General features: G+C 37.1%; 3 protein-coding genes across 5 annotated transcripts in view; 1 reads left to right on the top strand and 2 right to left on the bottom strand.

Annotated features, from left to right (window-relative positions):
• draxinb (dorsal inhibitory axon guidance protein b) overlaps positions 1-1,147 on the bottom strand; it is a 27,630-nt gene extending 26,483 nt beyond the window's left edge. The window contains exon 1 of the mRNA XM_048177724.1: positions 948-1,147. Within this exon, the coding sequence (XP_048033681.1) occupies positions 948-1,147 (200 nt within the window). The remainder of the gene's footprint in view (positions 1-947) is intronic.
• her12 (hairy-related 12) lies at positions 1,080-3,259 on the top strand. Of its 3 annotated transcripts, none has more exons than XM_048177731.1 (3): positions 1,080-1,218; positions 2,164-2,260; positions 2,369-3,259. In XM_048177731.1, exons 2-3 carry the CDS (start codon positions 2,192-2,194, stop codon positions 2,777-2,779), a joined length of 480 nt encoding a protein of 159 aa, XP_048033688.1. In that variant the 5' UTR covers positions 1,080-1,218; positions 2,164-2,191; the 3' UTR covers positions 2,780-3,259. The 3 variants fall into 3 exon arrangements, with proteins under 3 accessions (XP_048033688.1, XP_048033687.1, XP_048033686.1); XM_048177730.1 differs by lacking the exon at positions 1,080-1,218 and adding an exon at positions 1,246-1,464; XM_048177729.1 differs by lacking the exon at positions 1,080-1,218 and adding an exon at positions 1,248-1,464 and having other exon boundaries at positions 1,913-2,260.
• Positions 3,260-5,074: 1,815 nt separating this feature from the next.
• On the bottom strand, positions 5,075-18,246 carry LOC125260599 (taste receptor type 1 member 1). The gene is made up of 7 exons (XM_048179044.1): positions 17,508-18,246; positions 17,107-17,395; positions 14,337-15,092; positions 14,001-14,222; positions 10,028-10,148; positions 9,035-9,405; positions 5,075-6,820 (listed from the first exon to the last, which is right to left on the bottom strand). Exons 1-7 carry the CDS (start codon positions 17,657-17,659, stop codon positions 6,266-6,268), a joined length of 2,466 nt encoding a protein of 821 aa, XP_048035001.1. The 5' UTR covers positions 17,660-18,246; the 3' UTR covers positions 5,075-6,265.
• Between the last annotated feature and the right edge of the window lie 939 nt (positions 18,247-19,185).

The following is a 19,185-nucleotide window of genomic DNA, read 5'->3' on the forward strand; positions in this document are numbered from 1 at the left end:
TTTCCCAAGTTTGTTTGAGACACTAAAAGACTGATTGTTTGGTTTACAACAAAGAAGCAATTAACATTAACAATTGGTTAATTGTTTGCACTCATCAGATTAGAGCACCCGGGATAGTGGGAATGTCCTCAAACACAAACTCACAGTATTTCAATACTATATGCAAATGCACACACACACACACACACACACACACACACACACACACACACAATATATATATATATATATATATATATATATATATATATATATATATATATATATATATATATATATAGCATAAGCATTACAATACAAATAGAGGCATCACAAGGGTTATATTGTTCACTAAAACTAAAAATACTAAAAACCAATATATATAAAAAAAACATGTCTCTTGAAAAAATAAATGCTTCCTAAACAATAAAATACAAAAACACTTATTCAGTATCAGCTAGTTACCAAGGCAGTCAACAATTCTTATTTTCATTTACTTATTTAACTGTGAGTACTAAAATAACAAACTAAAACTAATAAATAAAAGTTAATAAAAACTAAATAGACATTACAAAAACAAAATAAAATTAAAAATATATATAAAATATAATTCAAAAGTTTACCAAAAAGCTACAATAGTACATCAATGATACTAATATTACAGTTTTCATTTGATATCAAAGAATAACTAGAAAGTAGGCTACTTTCAAAACTAGGCTATAGTTTTAGTAAAATTAAAAATACATATATCGTCCAGTATTCATATTTAAAACGGAGACAATGGACTATAAAACAAAAAAAACATATATTTTATGTCGTCTGAAGAAAATTTGAATGTTGTCAAATGCACAACCTGTTCTGAGGGACTTCCAAGCATGTTTGTTTAAACGGAAAGCACCATTAATAATCTATATTCACCTGCTCGTTCTCATTGCACTTCGTTGCCTCAGTAAAAACACTTTACTTACGTGCTTTCCTGATGTCTTTGACTGTGTCTTTCCCACAGTTGTGACAATAGTAGGTGAATTCTGACCCTTTTGGCGTCTGCTGGTCGTGTGATCGGGACAGTTAAGCAGTAGGAACAGCAGGCCGCACAATGAACCTCACTGATCTCAGCATGAGCTCCTGGCGCGTGCTGACCATGAAGTGAAGACACGTAGCAAGACATAAAATAAGCTGAAGCAAAACAAGTGAACTTTTTAATTTTTTAAGCATTATTTCGCCTCACACAAGTAACAGGTGAGGATTGAGAATGTTTTTAGATAGATGTTTATCCTAATTTTCTCACAGCTACGTGAGGGCTTCCGTAATCTGGCACGTGGACGCGACTGTTTTGTCACCTTACTTTAGTGGAGCTGACAGCCATGTTGTTAACAGTTATCAAAGGAATATTCCTGGGAACGTGCTCAAATCTGTGTTTCCAGCTGTTTCTCGTGCCTTTGATGTTATGTCGCAGACAGTTTTAACCACGTGCCCATTTCTCAAGTAGGTGTTGGTCACGCTCCTGGAAAACTTGTATAAGACTACAAAAACAATAGTCAGTAATAATAATACTTCTTTATACTTTTTTTCCTTTTAAATAAATAGTGTGTACAATATATTTAGGTTAGAAAAATAACTTATTAAATCATTTTTCAACAATGGTCCATTTTTGCATTGATTACACAAAAGTATGATTAGATTAAATCAAATAAGTGTTGTCATGGTTTATAAAATATATTTTATTGCATTAAAATGTAAGTGCATGACTGAAAACAGTTTTCCTTTGGTTACACAAAGTATGAATTAGATGCATGCACAAACGTCAGTCATGGTTCATCAAATATATTTGATTTTGATTTTTTGTTTTCTACCAAATGTGTTTTTTGTAAAAAAGTGCATTTGAAAACCTAAATTTATCATTTTTAAATAAAATTTTTCTAATTGGTTGAAGGGCCAAATTCCTTCACTGAACCTTCAAGAATGGCATCTCTCTAATACCTTGGGAAACATTCCTCCAGTGGAAGGCGAGCAGGCATTTAACCATAAAATTAATGTCCTCTATTGTTGTGATGAGCCGGCCCTCTGGTCTCAGAGTGTGGGAACAGTAACACAGCACAGGCCACATGGCTTTGTGATGGTAATGCTGCTGTATAAATACAAGGGGCTGCTCCTCAAAGAGGCTCACAAATCTTTTTGCCACAGAAGAAAAGCAGGCTATTTCAGCACGGACATGGCACCACATTCAGCTACACTCTCCTCTTTTGACCATCTTCGCTTCAGTGATAAAGACAAAATAAAGGTATGTTTAATTTTAAATGCAGTTCTTCTTCCAAAGTGTTTCACCTAAAGTTGTAATCTGTGTATAGTCCGAAAAAATGTTCTAATAAGTGTTTCCATTTGCCTTCAGCTGAGGAAGCCAATTGTTGAAAAGATGCGCAGGGACCGCATCAACAGCTGCATCGACCAGCTCAAGAGTCTCCTGGAGAAGGAGTTCCACAGCCATGACCCCAGCACCAAACTGGAGAAGGCCGATATCCTGGAAATGACTGTCAGCTTTCTCAAACAGCAGTGGCGGCAGCAGCAGCAGCAGCAGCTTCCTCAGAGGGACTACAATGAAGGCTACTCTCACTGCTGGAAGGAGTCTGTCAACTTTCTCACTCTTCATTCCACCCGAGGAGGATCTGGCCGGGAGCTCCAGCACCTCCACAACGCCCAGCGAGCGAGCTGTTCCGCTCCAGTAGCGCCCTCTTCCAAACTGAGCACGGCCGGTTTACAGCAGTCTGACAGCAGGAGAGATGGAGTCTGGAGACCCTGGTAGAGATGCTGTGAACTGTGAACCCTGAGGGACAGTAGTATTAACGTCTCTCATAAAAGTAGGAGATATGCATCCAAAGTGTATGTTTGTGTTGTCATCATATTGATTGGCAAAAACTTTAGACGAACACGTGTTTGTCAGTGGAAGGAGGTGGATTATTTATGTACAGCATTTTTCTGTATTAATAGCTCTTAGTGTGATTTTTACCATGTTAAAACTTGTTTTTTTGTATGCATATTTAATTGAGGTTGACTCCAGTGGAGTTTTATGTATCAGACCTTTGAACTGATTTTGTACTTAGAGTATATTTCTGTTTGCACTGAGAATTCTGCATTGTTGTTTAGGTAAGGCATGCTTGTTGTACCTTTGATAAAGGATCCAGTTCGTTGTCTTGACCAATGATGTTTGTTTTTATTGTATTTTTTGCAAATGAGCTCTTATATCAAATATTTTCTGTTAATAAAATTCTACATTATCAATTAATGGTTTTGGGAGACGTTTTAATCAATGTTTGTATTGTTACAGACCCATGATCTGTTCAGAGTCAGATTGTGTTTGGATCTGATGTGTTTGCTTAAGAAACTGGAGCAATATGTTTAATCATTTGCTTAAAAAAATCCCCTGCTATATGAACATACAGGGTTGAGACTATAAATAAACAAGATAATTATGATATTAAGTTACAAAAAAAAAACTTAACTTGTAGCAATGGGCTAATCTACTAACTGGGTAAACTGAGCGAACTGACTTTTAACTTTTATGAACCATTGACTTTACTTCTGTAAATGTGTAGTTCTGTTAAATAAGGTGTACAGAATTATATATATAACAACATATAAAAATATCACAGCCTAAAACTTACAAAATTGCTTCAAGGGAGACAGTTTGATTGGAGGTCCAATTTACTTTTTTGTGAGCCAGAGAAATTCAGTTTTTTATTATTATTATTATTATTATTTTGCTGGAATAGAGTTAAATTTCCTATGATATGCATTAATTATGCATCATGCATATGCATTATTTTAAACTCTCAAATAACTCTAGACTATGTCTATATAAGGTTTCTACCAGCACAGATGGGTAATGTCAAGTAAGTACAATTACACAGCCTCCCTCTACAGGCACACGTCTATTGTCCTTCCCTCCTGAGAATATCACACTCACAATGGAAAAGTAGTGTGGGAAACACTTCCGTGCTCCCAACTCACACGTTCCGGAGTCAATGGAGATGACCTCCCTAACAACAGCAAGCCTTTCATCTTATCTTTTCCCAGGGGCTGATGCAAGTGTGTGTGTTTGTGTGTCACTGAACATTACTGAACAATTAGGAGAGCTACAGAAGAGTCCAAAAGTCTACATGGAAAATGTTTAATAAATTTTGAATAAATTTTAATTTAAACCGAAAATTTTAGGATTTTTTGAAAAAAAAAAGAGAAAAAAAAGTAAGATTCTGTACTATCCCTAAGTCACTAATCGAAGTAAAATGGTAAAACTGTTCATCTGACTCTTTGTACAGATGTTCTTCCATTAAAACTCAAGATGCTCTTTGGATCATCTCAAATCATGCTGGAAAAAATGATCATCAGATTTAACAAACTTTTGGAGTTTATGCATCTCGAGTGCTGCTGTCATTGAAGCAAAAGAGGGACAAACCAAGTATTAATACATTTACATTTTTATTAATTTATTTTCAAATCAGTTCTACTCTGGTTATATAGTAAAACTCTGGTTTTATTCTGATTATATAATTTTTAATCACTATGGACTTTTGGACCTTAGGGTGTACTCGCACTAGGCGCTCTGAACCGTGCCGGAGCGCATTTGACCCCCAAATCCCGGTTCGTTTGACAAGTGTGAACGCTCCATTCCAGGCACAGTTCGTTTAGCCGGCCCTGGCCTGCTTGGAAGAGGTGGGCCAGAGTGTGGTTCGGATGGGTTCGAGCGCGGTTCGCATGCAGAGCGCTAACCGTGCTAGAGCACGGAATAGTTACTAATTTTGTATGCGCTACTGTCATCATTATGATGGCAAACATCTTTATTACTGCTTTGATAGTACACTTATCAATTCATGTAATTAATTTGAGTGTATTTGGGTTTATAACGGGTCTGATTCTCACCTTATTGATGAACGGGAAATGCAGTTTACGAGTAAACCTGCAAATTCCTCCATTAACGTCAGCTGCCTTCGTAGTAATCCTCTGATACGTGCTATTGAAAATCGCTGCGCGGCATATATTATAAATAGCCTATATATTAGGCAGTATCTTAGCTAAAGTGCATTTCTTCATGTTTTCTTCCATTCAAAAAGTTGCATCGTATATGACGTAAGCATGCTCCGGACTGGAACGTTAAGTGCAGTGTGAGTGCAGGCCAGCGGGGGAGTGGGGAGGGGGGACAATCGCGCTCGGGCTTGGTTCAAGGCAACCGTGCCTAGTGTGAGTACACCCTTATGCTCACAATTTTAACAAATTTTAGTAATGGAAACAAAGGAAACAGGAACAAATCACAGGGATGAAACACTGAAACAAGCTGAGCAGAAAATACACTTCAAAATAAAAGTCCCACAACACAAAACCTGATTTTAACATTGTTAAAATTAATAATTGTATCTGTTAAAGTAAGAATGAAATCAAAATGTACAATTCCTGTTCTTTTTATGGAATATTGCACTATTATAAATGATTTATCCACGCACATCATTGTGCACCCATATAATCTTTACTCAAACTAACTTCCCCTCCCACTTACAATGTCATCTCTTCTCTTTTCTGATGACTTTTATTGGCGTGAGGGCAGGACCATAACGATCCAATCAATTCCCGATGGACAAAATCAAGTCCCACCCTACATTTTTTCTTGTTCGAGAAGCTGTTTTACTCTGATGTGTAAAGACTATCGCAAATTCTGTTTCATGCTAACTTTAATAATAATATTTAATGGAACCAAGCGAACTTGAATTAACAATAAACAGTTAACTAACTTTAACAAAGATTAATAAATTCTCTAAAAAAAGTGTTGGTGTCTAACATGAACTGATGGGACTTATTGTAAAGTGTTACCAGTTTTCCCATATTTATTCTATATTTTTGACTATATTTACTGAAAACTTTGGGCATTACGATTTACTAAAGACAAACAGGACAAGTGACGCCATCTGTCCTCTTATCTGCAAAATTAGCTGCCCAATTAAATCTTTTCTCAGAATTGTTTCGAGTGAAACTGGGCACCCATGAAAGCGGAGCACATGACAGATGTTCACGAAAGGCAGCTGAACTGGTTGCTCTGCCCTTTTGGTAGCCAACACAATTAGGCTTTCTCTGACGATCTGCCCACTGGCTACGCATATGCCAAGCAGTCACAGTCTAAAGACAATCAGAGTATTGGCTGCTTCTAAAAGGCTGAAACTGGGATTATGTTGCTCTGTATTGTTAGAAGGCACTATTGGATTATCCTAATGTTGAGAGACACAGTAGAAAGTCTTATTCGCTTTCACTGCTTGGACATGGTGTACATTTGAATGCAATTTTGGAAGTGAGCTGTGGTATTCATTTGGGGTTTTATCAAGATTATGTACACCTTCGGCAAAAAGTAGCCACCGAGTATCCCTAGCACACTAAAGAGGATGGCGCCTACATTTAGGGCCATGGCGAAGCTCCCTCTGGAAATGCAGTAAGCTGTAAAGAAAGTGATCCAAGAAATCATATATATCATGAGACTAAATGTAATGCATTTAGCCTCATTGTAATTGGCAGGCAGATCTTTTCCCATGTAGCTCAGGCAGAAACAAATTAAGCTCAACACGCACACAAAAATGAGCTCAGCGAAGGCCCCGAGAGACAGAGTCTTGCTGCACTCCAGAATAATGCTGTCATGGTAGAAGTCATAGTCCTGAGATGGAAAGGGAGGGTCGAGAAGCATGCGAAGAAGAGAGATGAAGACCTCCACCACTGTCATGATGAGGATGAACATCTCAGGGCCTCGCTTCCTAGCCCAGGTCTCATAGAATCTTGGCAGCTTGGAGGACCATTTAAATATGCAAACCACCTTCCAAGAGAGAGATTCATGTTGTATTATGAGAACTGACCAGTATGAATGTTGTTTATTACACAAATGCACAATGTAGCTATATCGTTTTTTGGTGAATATTGGATATTTAATTGTTCATGCTCAATTCCCCTGTTTTTACATTTAGATGACTGTTTATTAATTTAATAATATATTAATAACACTGTTTGGTAACACTTACAATTAAGTTTCATTAGTCAACTACATTAGTTAACTGCAAAAGTTGTAACTGTTAATTTTATTTAATGCACAGTGAACTAACATGAACAAACAATGAGCAACAGTATTTTTATCAACTAACATTAACAAAGATTAATGAAAGTCCTGGGTATACTTTGTTTTTTTACGCAAACGCTATAGTGTATGCGCACAGTCGAACGCACAGCCTTGGAAGTATACTTCATTTTACTCGTACGCATACAACGCGTACGCATTTTGAGCAATCGCTCACCACAAGTTACAACCCATGTAAACATCTTTGTATCCTTTCATGCTAGAGTTGTACAAATGAGGGTACTTTCTAACTTCTTCGCACAAACTCTCATCTGTGTAGGCCTCCATTGTCGCTGTAGCTTGCATGTGTTCCTGTCTGTTCTGTTTATGCAGTTTTTCTTTGACTACCTTTTGAATCGATGCCCCCAGGGCATGGTTGCCACCTAGTGGATAAACTAATTACTGCAAAAAAAAAACAATTCACATGTGCAACCTACACGTACAAGTACATGCAGTTACAAAAATCCAGTGGTGTGTGTACACATGTACTCTTCTGATGACGAAATTCGCGTCTTGCCTAGTGTCATACGACATTTCTGAGAGCTCCTTAGGTTTCATGTTCTTTGGTTTTTACCGTTTCTTGTGGATTTCCCTGTTATTGTTTGGACTGTTTACCCTGTGTTTTTGACTATCCCAGGTGAAAAAAAAAAAAATTTATATAATGAACTTAATGTGCTCTATTTTCATGCACTAATTTTGTGCATAATATACAAAAAAAAATCTTCTTTAGTACTTCTTAAGATAATCTAAAATGTTTTTAAAAATGTATTTAGTTGCCACTTATAGCACACTTGAACCCATACTGTGCTACAAGTGGTAACTAAATACATTTTTTAAATACAGAGATAGTATATTAAAAGCACATTTTACTTCATATTTCATGGTGTCTCAAAAGAGCACAGTTGAGTACACTTAGATGTTCTTAAGATGATCTTAAGAAATTCTAAAGAAGATTTTTGAGTATATTAAGTACAAAATTAGTGCGCTAAAATAGAGCACTTTAAGTGCATTATAGAAATGTACTTTTTTTTTCATCTGGGATTGTGGATTACCTTTTCAATAAACTACTGCGTTTAGATCCTCAACCCAAATTCTTGGAGCAGTTGACAGAAGACTTTGCCATACATGGATCCAACAGAGAATTATGGGAAATGTAGTTTGTGAGGGAATGACAATAGTCCGGTGTGGAGCGCCCTCTGGGGGCTATTATGGGCACTCCATCTGGTGATCGTGACATAGGCCTAGTTAATGCGTTAAAAATGAAACCTTATTGTGAAGTGTTACTCGCTGTTTAATGTAATCTTTGACAAATCTCAAAACAAATATTAATGTTTCAAACTGTACATTATAATGTTGTGATGCTTTAATTCACTTGAAGAATTTAAAACCACTTATTATATATATATATATATATATATATATATATATATATATATATATATATATATATATACACAAAATATAAATTTGTAATATTGTGCATCCCTAATATTTAAGAGTACTTAAAATTAATACATTTTACCAGTATATCAATTGTTTCACTCAGTAAATATTTTGACTTGGCATTTATTCTTTTATTTTCAGTTTTCATTTTAATTTGAGTTCAAGTTTAGTTACTAATTTTAGTAGTCTAACTTAGACAGCTTATTTTATTTCAGTTAGGTGCCAAGACAGCATGTTATCATTTTCAAACGATTTTTAATCCTTTTAGTTTTAGTTAACCATAACAACACTGATTTCACCATTTAAAGCGTAACAAATGTCTTTTTGCAAAATACATTTTTTAATATAACTTTAGTATCCAAATACTTTTTGGGACCACCAGACAAAAATTAAATGGTGAAGGATAAATCAGCTATTAGGATAAGGGTAAATAAGCCATTAACCTCTTCACTACCTCAACGACATGACCAAATATACCTGAAAAGAGCGCACAGTCATACACGCCAGGCACACGGTGAAGCTGATGATGAAGAGCGGCTGTTTGAGGAGGCAGCCGATGCGGGACGGTCTGCTGAAGTGGCACAGTGTGCTGCAGGAGGCCACGGTCAGAGACGCCAACATCAGCAGACAGGTCTTCCCTCCGGCCGACTTCACCACAGGGGTACTGAGGTTAAACAGGAAGATGAGAGCTGTGCCCAGGGTGAGAAATAGGGTCACACCCAGGTATATGAGCAGGGCTGTAGTGAGCGGAGTGCCCCACGACAGGTACAGCTCTGCCCTCTTCTTACATGTCTCACTCACTGCTTCAGACCAGTAATCTTTGGCACACGCTTGGCAGCTAGTGTAACCTATGAGGACACATGAAGTTAAGTTAGCATAAGAAGCTTTCAAAATGTTCCATAATAAGACTACATTAGGCTTCAGAATTTAAATGTTCACTGTGAAATTTTAAAGTTTCAAAACAAATATTTCTTTTTCTTTTCTTGTTTTAGATGACAGATTTGTGAAGTGTTAGTTCACCCAAAAATTGAAAATTATAAAAGCCTAAATTCAATCTGTTCATCATATAAAGCGATTAAGTCTCTTCAGAAAATCTGAACTAAACCGCTCAATTCATTTTTTTTTTTTTTGGGTGGACTAACCCTTTAATAATGTGAAATGGACATATATTTAGCATTCTCCAGGTAAATAACTAAGAGAGGAATGTTTTGCCACAGTGTTTACACTATCGGAGGAAACCAAATTACAAATGGAATACTAATACTTGTCTATGCAAAAGCTGGGATTTGAGAGGATTTTAAAGAGGATTAAAAGCAAACATGAGAATCATAACTGAATAAAATGTGCCATCTGCTGGATATACTGTGAATAACATCCTATGTGTGGTCATTCTGCTCGTTTCCTCCATTTTCTACCGTGCTGTATATATTTTTACTTGATAATTATATGACATTTGGGGTGTTTTTGAACCAGATTTGTTGAGGAAGGTGGCAGCAGGGCATGCCATGCAGTCAAAGCAACACTTATGCTGTCCGGTCATGAGCTTTCTGTGTCCATAGGGACACTCTGGAGAACACAGTGACTCGGGAACCTGGACAGAGCAAAAATATTAATGAGACATATTTATAATAATAATAATAAGAAGAATTACTTTTATTATCATATCAGGTACCTTATTTTAATTATATTTTCTTCATTAATACAATAATTTCATTTTTATCATCATTATGTATTTATGCATTTATTTTAAATGTAATTTATTCCTGTGATGTCAAAGCTGTATTTTCAGCATCATTACTCCAGTCTTCAGTGTCACATTATCCTTCAGAAATCATTCTAATATGCTGATTTGCATATTTCTTATCATCCGTGTTAAAAACAGTTGTGCTGCTTAATATTTTTGTGATACCATGATACAAATAAACAGCATTTATTTGATACAGAAGTTTTTTGTAACATTATACATGTCTTTAAAGCATGGGCGTCGGAAGCAAAAAAAATGTGGGTGGGTCCTCCGTCCAAATTTTTTTTATGCAATAAAAAAAAATGTATATATATATATATATATATATATATATATATATATATATATATATATATTTTTTTTTTTTTTTTTTTTTTTTTTTTTTTTTGCTCCCATTTATTTTCACACCATTAGTGCATACAAAGTTTTAGTCCCCAAGTGCGCACAACCAGAGAAATACACAATTACCTTTGATTTCGTTAGATAGTAAAGAAGCAGGGCCGTACAAGTACAAGATTTCCTTGGTGTACATATATGCATTTTAAGACGTTTTAAGGCCAACAAATTGGATAACAATAGCTTTAAAACCATGTCAACAAATACATACATGCACGCAGTTTTGAGGCAGCTTTAATCGCATGTTTGGTCATTCCATGACTTAATTTACCTCAGAATAATGATGGTGCATGCCCGTATTTCTTTAGCGCTTTAGTTAAACTATAATAAAGTAATATGCAGCGCGCGCCGGCGCATTTGCGCGAGCAATTCTTGAGTTCACGCTTCGAGCACAGTAGGCTATAGCCTAACGGCTGATTGGAGCTTTACTGACAGCCTGACAACATCTCATCTGACCACAGTTCACTGTTGTTCAGCTGAATCTACCTTTTCCGCGCTCGTTTGACTTGCGCCTGGCGCTGAGGCGAAGGTGGAATGCGCGTCTGAAAAGTGTCCCGTTTGTTGTGGTCGTAAAGAGACATTTCTTTATAAACGCAGCGTTTTACTTGGCGATTTTTTAAAAAATATTTTTATTTTTGGTATTTTTTATGCTCTGTTGGTGGTTTGTGGAGTAGCATCACCTGAGGGGGGATTAGACAAATGCTGAATTAGAGACGGTAAAAGTGAGTGGGTCCAATATCATTGGTCTTAAAAAGTGGGTGGGTCTTGTCCCACCCACATACAATGGTTCCGACGCCCATGCTTTAAAGGGTTAGTTCACCCCAAAATGAAAATTATCATGCTGTTCCACACCCGTACCTTCGTTAATCGAAATCCGATGTCTCCGTGAGGCCTGCATAGGGAGCAATGTCATTTCCTCTCTCAAGATCCATAAAGGTACTAAAAACATATCTAAATCGGTTCATGTGAGTACAGTGGTTCAATATTAATATTATAAAGCGACGAGAATATTTTTGGTGCGCCAAAAAAACCAAAACAAAATAACGACTTACCGTGCGTTCACACCGCCGCCGGCGAGAGCGTCAACAGTCGCCTTGGCCGCCCTGCCAACAACCCTGTACTGTTCGTTCAAACCGCCGCCAACGGGAGGGTCAAAGTAAATGACAAGTCGCGTCAACCAATCGGAAGCCTCTCAGGCGAGGACCTCTTCATTCCAATTGGTTGCCGCCGAACCGCGTCGTAGCTCATTACCGTAAGTTAATCTGATTTCAACTCTCCTCGACGCTCTCACCGTCCAAGACGCGCCGCGCCGCTCTCGCCGGAGCTCGCCGCCGGCTCTCATTGAAAATGAATGACTAGCGTCACTTTGACGCTGTCGCCGCCGGCGGTGTGAACACACAGTTATTTAGTGATATTCAAAACGCTTTAGGAAGCATCGGATCATAAATGAATCAGTGTATCGAATCTGCTGCTCGGAGCGCCAAAGTCACCTGATTTCAGCCGTTGGCCGCATAGACATCATATAGGTAGACGCCCTATTGGCCACTGGGCGCCGAGATTTGCGGCCGCCATCTTAGACCGGTCGTACTCCTAAGCTGCGTCCCAATTCGCCTACTTATACGACGTCCTAAAAGCATTTACTGTTTTTGTAAAGAAAAAGTACATACTTTTGAGTGTGTAGCAGAAGAGTAGACAAGCTTTGGGACATACTACCGTCATAACTGCGTCTTTAACGGACGTTATGTCGCTTATTTACGCAACCTGTAACTGTTTAAACTACCCTGTCAATCATCTTGTCACAGTTAAAATCCTCCACATTTAATTAAATTTATTTTCCTACCGTTTCGGAGAGATGTAGTCGCACGTTGATCTGCCAGTCATGGGTCTTTCATGCAATAACTCTCCTCATCTTTGCATAATGATGCATTTAAAAGTTAATGACCAAATGCATCGTTATAAATGTTCACAATGCTGTTGCAGATTAAATATAATGTGGATAACATTTAATAAATATATTTTCGTAAGGTTATATTGATTATTAATTATTCAAGCCCCTTTATCTTAACCGCTCTGCTTAACCGTCGGACCTCGCAAGTGTTTTCCACATAATTACTATTCAGATCAGAAGGAAGTTCGAAAGCACAAGAATGCGCTCAATGCACGAAACTTACTTTTAGCGTTAGGTAACGTTAAGTGCCTATTATCAACACAATCCAATCTGAATTTAATACATACATTGTTCGACCGGACAAAATAGTTATTTGTGTTTGTGCACGTGATATCAGGAAGCATACACACATGACGGCAAAGCGCAAATCGAGTTACTTCTGCTAGTATTACTAAAATATCGTATTTTACTGCAACTGTTTCTGCTTCTTTATTATATCTATAATGTGTGATTTATAAATTACCTTATATCCTACATCACATATTTTGATTTTGGACGTCTGGTCACTTTATATCTTATTATATCAGAATATTATATAACTGTTAAGTCTACTATGGATATTAAAATACATTCAACAATGTGTCCTGTATCATAGCTACATGAATTACCTTTGCAGCAAAAAAACCCGAGTCAAAATCAGTTAGGTATTCTGTGAGATATGATTAATTAAATGCGCTGACAGCTCATTGCACCTGTCAAACAAGTTACACTGAGTGGAGCTGGCGACCGATCCAAGATGGCGGCTCCACGGCTCGTCCGTGCCAATAGGCAGTAGCATTCGATAGGGCGTCTAGCTATATATGATGTCTATGGTTGGCCGTTTGACACGCGATCTGAATAAAGATTCGATACACTGATTCATTTGTGCTCCGAATCTTCCTGAAGCAGTGTTTTGAAATCGGCCATCACTAAATAAGTCGTTAGTTGTTGTTTTTTTAGGCGCACCAAAAATATTCTCGTCGCTTTATAATATTGAACCACTGTGCTCACATGAACTGATTTAAATATGTTTTTAGTACCTTTATGGATCTTGAGAGAGGAAGTGTCATTGCTCCCTATGGAGGCCTCACGGAGCCATCGGATTTCAACTAAACTATCTTAACTTGTGTTCTGAAGATGAACGAAGGTCTTACGGGTGTGGAACGACATGAGGTAAGTAATAAATGACAGAATTTTCATTTTTGGGTGAACTAATCCTTTAATGTCACCTTTGACCAATTTATGCATCCTTGCTGAATAAAAGTTTTAAATTCTTTCTTTCAAACAGTGAAAAAAAAAACATATTGACCTCAAACTTTTGAACAGTTGTGCAAGTTGTATGTTATACAGGGCCAAAAGGAAAAATACAGACTTACCTTGGTTACAGGAGACACCTGGCCTGTCCATTGAATCTGAGAGGCATCTAACTGAAGATCAGTAAGACCAGAACTGTAACTTCCCACCACTTTCAATGACCACTGGCCATCCGTCCATATCCATGTCACAATATCGTAACCTGTAGGAGGGTCTCCATTCTCATCAAAATAAAATGACGTGTTTCGAATTGAAAACTGAACTCGTTTCAGCTGATGAAATACCTGTGGGATTTAAAGAAAGTCATTTGATTTGTAATGATGTTCGACACAATTCACAACACACACTGGATGTGTGCTAATATATTATTTCAGTGATTTGATTCTAAAAGCATTCACCTCCCATGGCTGCACCTTATATTTCTGACAAAGTCCAGAGTCACAATGCAGGATTTTGTGCAGCGCATGAGCCACTGCGTACACAGCCTTATACACGTTAAAGGAGGAAACAATGTCATACTGCGTCAAAGAAAAGCCTTTAATCGCTATTTCATAAAGGTCTGTATTTTGCATACATGGGACGCTGAGGTTGAATGGACTGTTTAGACCAATGTCTTTAAGTCCAGGCACAGAAAGCCTTTCAAAATCTTCATACCCACTGAATTCAGCATATTTGACTGCAACACCGAGGACAGTCCCTATCATACTGATTCCTGGGATACTACTCACTGTTGATTCCACTGACCAGTCCTCTGTCCCAATCCACACTTTACCTGTCACGTTTTGGTCAACAACAAAAGGAAAGAAGCCTGTGACCCGCCTCTTATTGGCAAAGACAACTATAGTGTTGACTTTGGATTTGATTATGTTTTTGACCATGTCTTGCATGTATTGCTTTGTCTTGTCAGTTACTACGGGTATCACGGCTTGGTACGCAATACATAAATTGTGAAGTGAAGCTTGCTGGGAAAGGCTTTGCATTCCTTGTATACCGTATGAATTGTCACTTCCGATAAGGGCAATCCAGGTCCAATTAAATCTGACCAGAATCTGTATCATTGCGCTGACTTGGTTCTTGTCACTGGGAATGGTGCGGAAGAAAGCTGGATAGAGAATTTTGTTGCTCAGCAGTTCATTTGAGGCTTCGTAGGAGATCTACAAATACCAAAGAAAAAAGTGAATGTATAAAATTTATATATGTTGCAGTTTTTATACAGTTTTTTTCCATATAGTGGACTTCAGTGGGCACCAAACGTTGAAGTTGAAGGTCAAAATTAGTTTCACTGCAGCTTCAAATTGTTCTACACGATCCCAGACGAGAAATAATGGTCTTATCTAGAGAAACAATCACTCATTTTCTAAAAATTTAAAATTTAAAATTTTATACATTTTAACCATAAATGCTCATCTTGAACTAGCTCTCTTCTTCTTTATTAGAATTCCAGCAGTGTAGACACTGCTAAGTGTATTACTGCCCTCCACAGGTCAAAGTTTGAACTAATTGTTATATACTATTGAACTAGCATATTGCATATAAAAATTAGTTCAAACTTTGAAGAAGAAGAAGAAGAGAGCTAGTTCAAGATGAGCATTTATGGTTAAAATGTATAAAATTTTACATTTTTAGAAAATGAGTGATTGATAAGACCATTATTTCTCGTCTGGGATCGTGTAGAACAATTTGAAGCTGCGCTGAAACTAATTTTGACCTTCAACTGTTTGGTGCCCATTGAAGTTTACTATATGGAAAAAAATCCTGGAATGTTTTCATCAAAAACTTTAATTTCTTTTCGACTGAAGGAAGAAAGACATGGACATCTTGGATGACATGGGGGTGAGTAAATTATCAGGAAAAGTTTATTTAAAAGTGGACTAATCCTTTAACTAGCCTAATTAACTGCACATTTTTCTGTAAATAATCGTGATTAATTTCACACCTAACATTAAAGTTAAGATATTTTTATATTGTAATACTTTCACATTGAACGGTGGTTCAACTGACTGTGGTTCAACCTTAATGTTACGAAGCAACATCAGTGGTTTGGAGCGTGTATCAAACTGCCAAAGTCACGCCCCCCAGTGGTGAACCATTGAAATTTCGAAACACTTGATGTAACGAGTCCTCGTTTACTGAAATCATGTGACTTTGGCAGTTTGATACATGCTCCGAACCACTGATTCGAAAGAAATGATTCATTAAGCTTTGAAGCTTCATGAAGCAGTGTTTTGAAATCGCCCATCACTAGATATTGTTGAATAAAGTCGTTATTTGTTTTAGCTCACAAAAAGTATTCTCGTCGCTTCATTTCTTTTTCTCAATTTTATTAATTATAGCCATTCAACATTACAGTATAATTGAAAGCTATAATTTTTAACATTTATTAGGTTTTAAAAATGTATAACTTTTAATTTAAATGAACTTAAAACAATCTTCACATAAACCCATTGTAATAAATGTTACATTTAGTTGTGCCTTTAATATATCAGTGCTCAACACTAAGATTTTTTTCTACTGGCCCAGTCAGGCCGGTTCAGATTTTCACCTGGCCTGCTAAAATGTACAAAAAAAGTTCTTGTTTTTGACCCATGTAACCTTGTAGATAGTGTTTTATGATTTTTTTTAGGTCTAACAGATAAATATAAATAGTCTTCACTGTATAAATTATAAATTGGATATAGATTAATCCTTATTAAAGCCTCAAAAGTTATTCCATCAAGAGCAGTGAGTGATTTTCTCTTTGTCTTTTGTTCTTTGATTAACATTAATGACAGACTGCAGCAGGTTTATTAGGCTGCTGTCACTTTAAGATGTGACATCCTATTTTCTCACAACTCTACGTTCATTTAACACTGTTTAACTCATTTAAGATGGGAATTTTTACTTAATTTTGTGTGTTTTTGTCCATTCAAGCACGAAAGAGAACTCAATTCGGCACTGGCACGCTGTCAGCGCGGCAGTACAGATTTGAATTTTTTTTCTTTTCTTTTTTTGTGTGCATCTTATCACATTGAAGTTTAATAGTAGCCAACTTGAATGAATGATATTGTGATCATATACAGTAGTGCAGCCAAGGATGACAAAAAAAAGATGCTGCATTAATTGCGTTAAATATTTTTAACCTGTTAAACTGAAAAAAATCAATCGCAAAATTAACTAGTGACTCTGTACCTGAGGCACCAGGAATGCACCCAGAGCAGCGGCTGGTGTGAAAGAGTAGGAACTACTGTCAGGACCGATGATGGCCACAGAGTGGCTGTTCACATCTGAACTGTGGAGCTGCTGGGTCAGCAGATCCAGGGTGGCCAGATTGCTGGCTGGGAGGGAGCATAAGTCATATGTCTGGTAGCCCAGTGTGACCCCTGGAAGGAGTTGCTTATCCTGGGTGCCGTTGTTAATTTCATCCACAGCATATCTGAAGGCCTGCACCAAATGGTATCCATGCTTGTTGGTCAAGCCTCTAGGAATAAAATTGCAGACAAGAGTTGTTTACATTCTGTACAGTGTGGTAAAACTAATTTAATACAATTTTTATATGGCAAATTATATTATTAAGATTTTTTTATTCTTACTTTGTGCAGTCAGTCAGGTAAGGTGTCGATGGGATGGCGGACTCTGAATTATGGAGAGAGAACCAGCCAGAGATGATATAATCTCCTTGAAGGTGAAGCCCTCCACTGTCACTAAAGCTCAAGAGAGAGAGAAACACACACCAGACCAACATCTTACTACCTCTGATATGAGCTCTTCAGACACATATGAGCTTTTTAAACAGTCTTTTCACACCAGCCCACTGTTTCTCCATACTCTGTTGGTGGCAAGGATTTGCATGCTATATGTAATTACCACAGAGAGATGCATTTGCCTGGGGAAATTTGCTACCTAAGTGTGTAAATGTTTGTACTGTGATTGTAAGTAAAAGCACAGATAGGCAAATTTGATGCTGGAGTTTGTAAAACGTTTTTCAGTCTTCATTAGATATTTGCTCCTGCAACAAAAAATAACTGCAAATGAAGCAGCAGCAGAACATTGACGTTTTAATTCCTGCATCTGTTTTTAAAGGGGACCTATAATGCCCCCTTTCAAAAGATGTAATATACGTCTCTGGTGTCCCCAGAATGTCTTTGAAGTTTCAGCTCAAAATACCCCACAGATCATTTAGCTTTGCCCCTATTTAGGTGTGAGCAAAATCACCAGTTTTTGTGTGTCTCTTTAAAGGTGCCCTAGATTCAAAAATTGAATTTACCTCGGCATAGTTAAATAACAAGAGTTCAGTACATGGAAAAGACATACAGTGAGTGTCAAACTCCATTGTTTCCTCCTCCTTATATAAATCTCATTTGTTTAAAAGACCTCCGAAGAACAGGCGAATCTCAACATAACACCGACTGTTACGTAATAGTCGGGATCATTAATATGTACGCCCCCAATATTTGCATATGCCAGCCCATGATCGAGGCATTACACAAGGGCAGCCAGTATTAACGTCTGGATCTGCACAGGTGAATCAACAGACTAGGTAAGCAAGCAAGGACAATAGTGAAAAATGGAAGATGGAGCGATAATAACTGACATGATTCATGATAACATGATATTTTTAGTGATGTTTGTAAATTGTCTTTCTAAATGTTTCGTTAACATGTTGCTAATGTACTGTTAAATGTGGTTAAAGTTACCATCGTTTCTTATTGTATTCATGGAGACAAGAGCTGTCGTTATTTTCATTATTAAACACTTGCAGTCTGTATAATTCATAAACACAACTTAATTCTTTATAAATCTCTCCAACAGTGTAGCATTAGCCGTTAGCCACGGAGCATAGTCCTCAAACTTCATTCAGAATCAATGTAAACATCAAAATAAACACTGTACTTACGCGATTAGAAATGCTGCATGACGAACACTTTGTAAAGATAAATTTTGAGGGTTATATTAGCTTTTTGAACTTTTTTTTATGTTGTTTAAGGCAAGCACGAGCTCTTGGGGCGTGGAGCACGAGAATTAAAGGGCCACACACCCTGAATCGGCTCATTTTCTAATTATGCCCCAAAATAGGCAGTTAAAAAATGAATAAAAAAAATCTAGGGGGTATTTTGAGCTGAAACTTCACAGACACATTCAGGGGACACCTTAGACTTATATTATATGGAGTCAAATTAATGCCTTAAAGTTTTGCACAAAAATAAAGTTTTGCAAAACAAAAAAAAGAATTGAGCAATAAAAAAATGTTTTGCAAACAAAAATAAAGAA

The sequence above is a fragment of the Megalobrama amblycephala genome, linkage group LG24 (assembly GCF_018812025.1).
Source record: "Megalobrama amblycephala isolate DHTTF-2021 linkage group LG24, ASM1881202v1, whole genome shotgun sequence".
NCBI classification, from domain to species: domain Eukaryota; kingdom Metazoa; phylum Chordata; class Actinopteri; order Cypriniformes; family Xenocyprididae; genus Megalobrama; species Megalobrama amblycephala.

Coding starts and splice junctions, on each gene's coding strand:
- her12 (XM_048177729.1), top strand. CDS start 2,096: ATGGTAATGCTGCTGTATAAATACAAGGGGCTGCTCCTCAAAGAGGCT. Junction 2,261..2,368: donor GTGATAAAGACAAAATAAAG/GTATGTTTAATT, acceptor ATTTGCCTTCAG/CTGAGGAAGCCAATTGTTGA.
- LOC125260599 (XM_048179044.1), bottom strand. CDS start 17,659: ATGTTGGTCTGGTGTGTGTTTCTCTCTCTCTTGAGCTTTAGTGACAGT. Junction 15,093..17,106: donor GTGCATTCCTGGTGCCTCAG/GTACAGAGTCAC, acceptor TGGTATTTGTAG/ATCTCCTACGAAGCCTCAAA. Junction 10,149..14,000: donor AGGTGTCTCCTGTAACCAAG/GTAAGTCTGTAT, acceptor TGCTCTGTCCAG/GTTCCCGAGTCACTGTGTTC.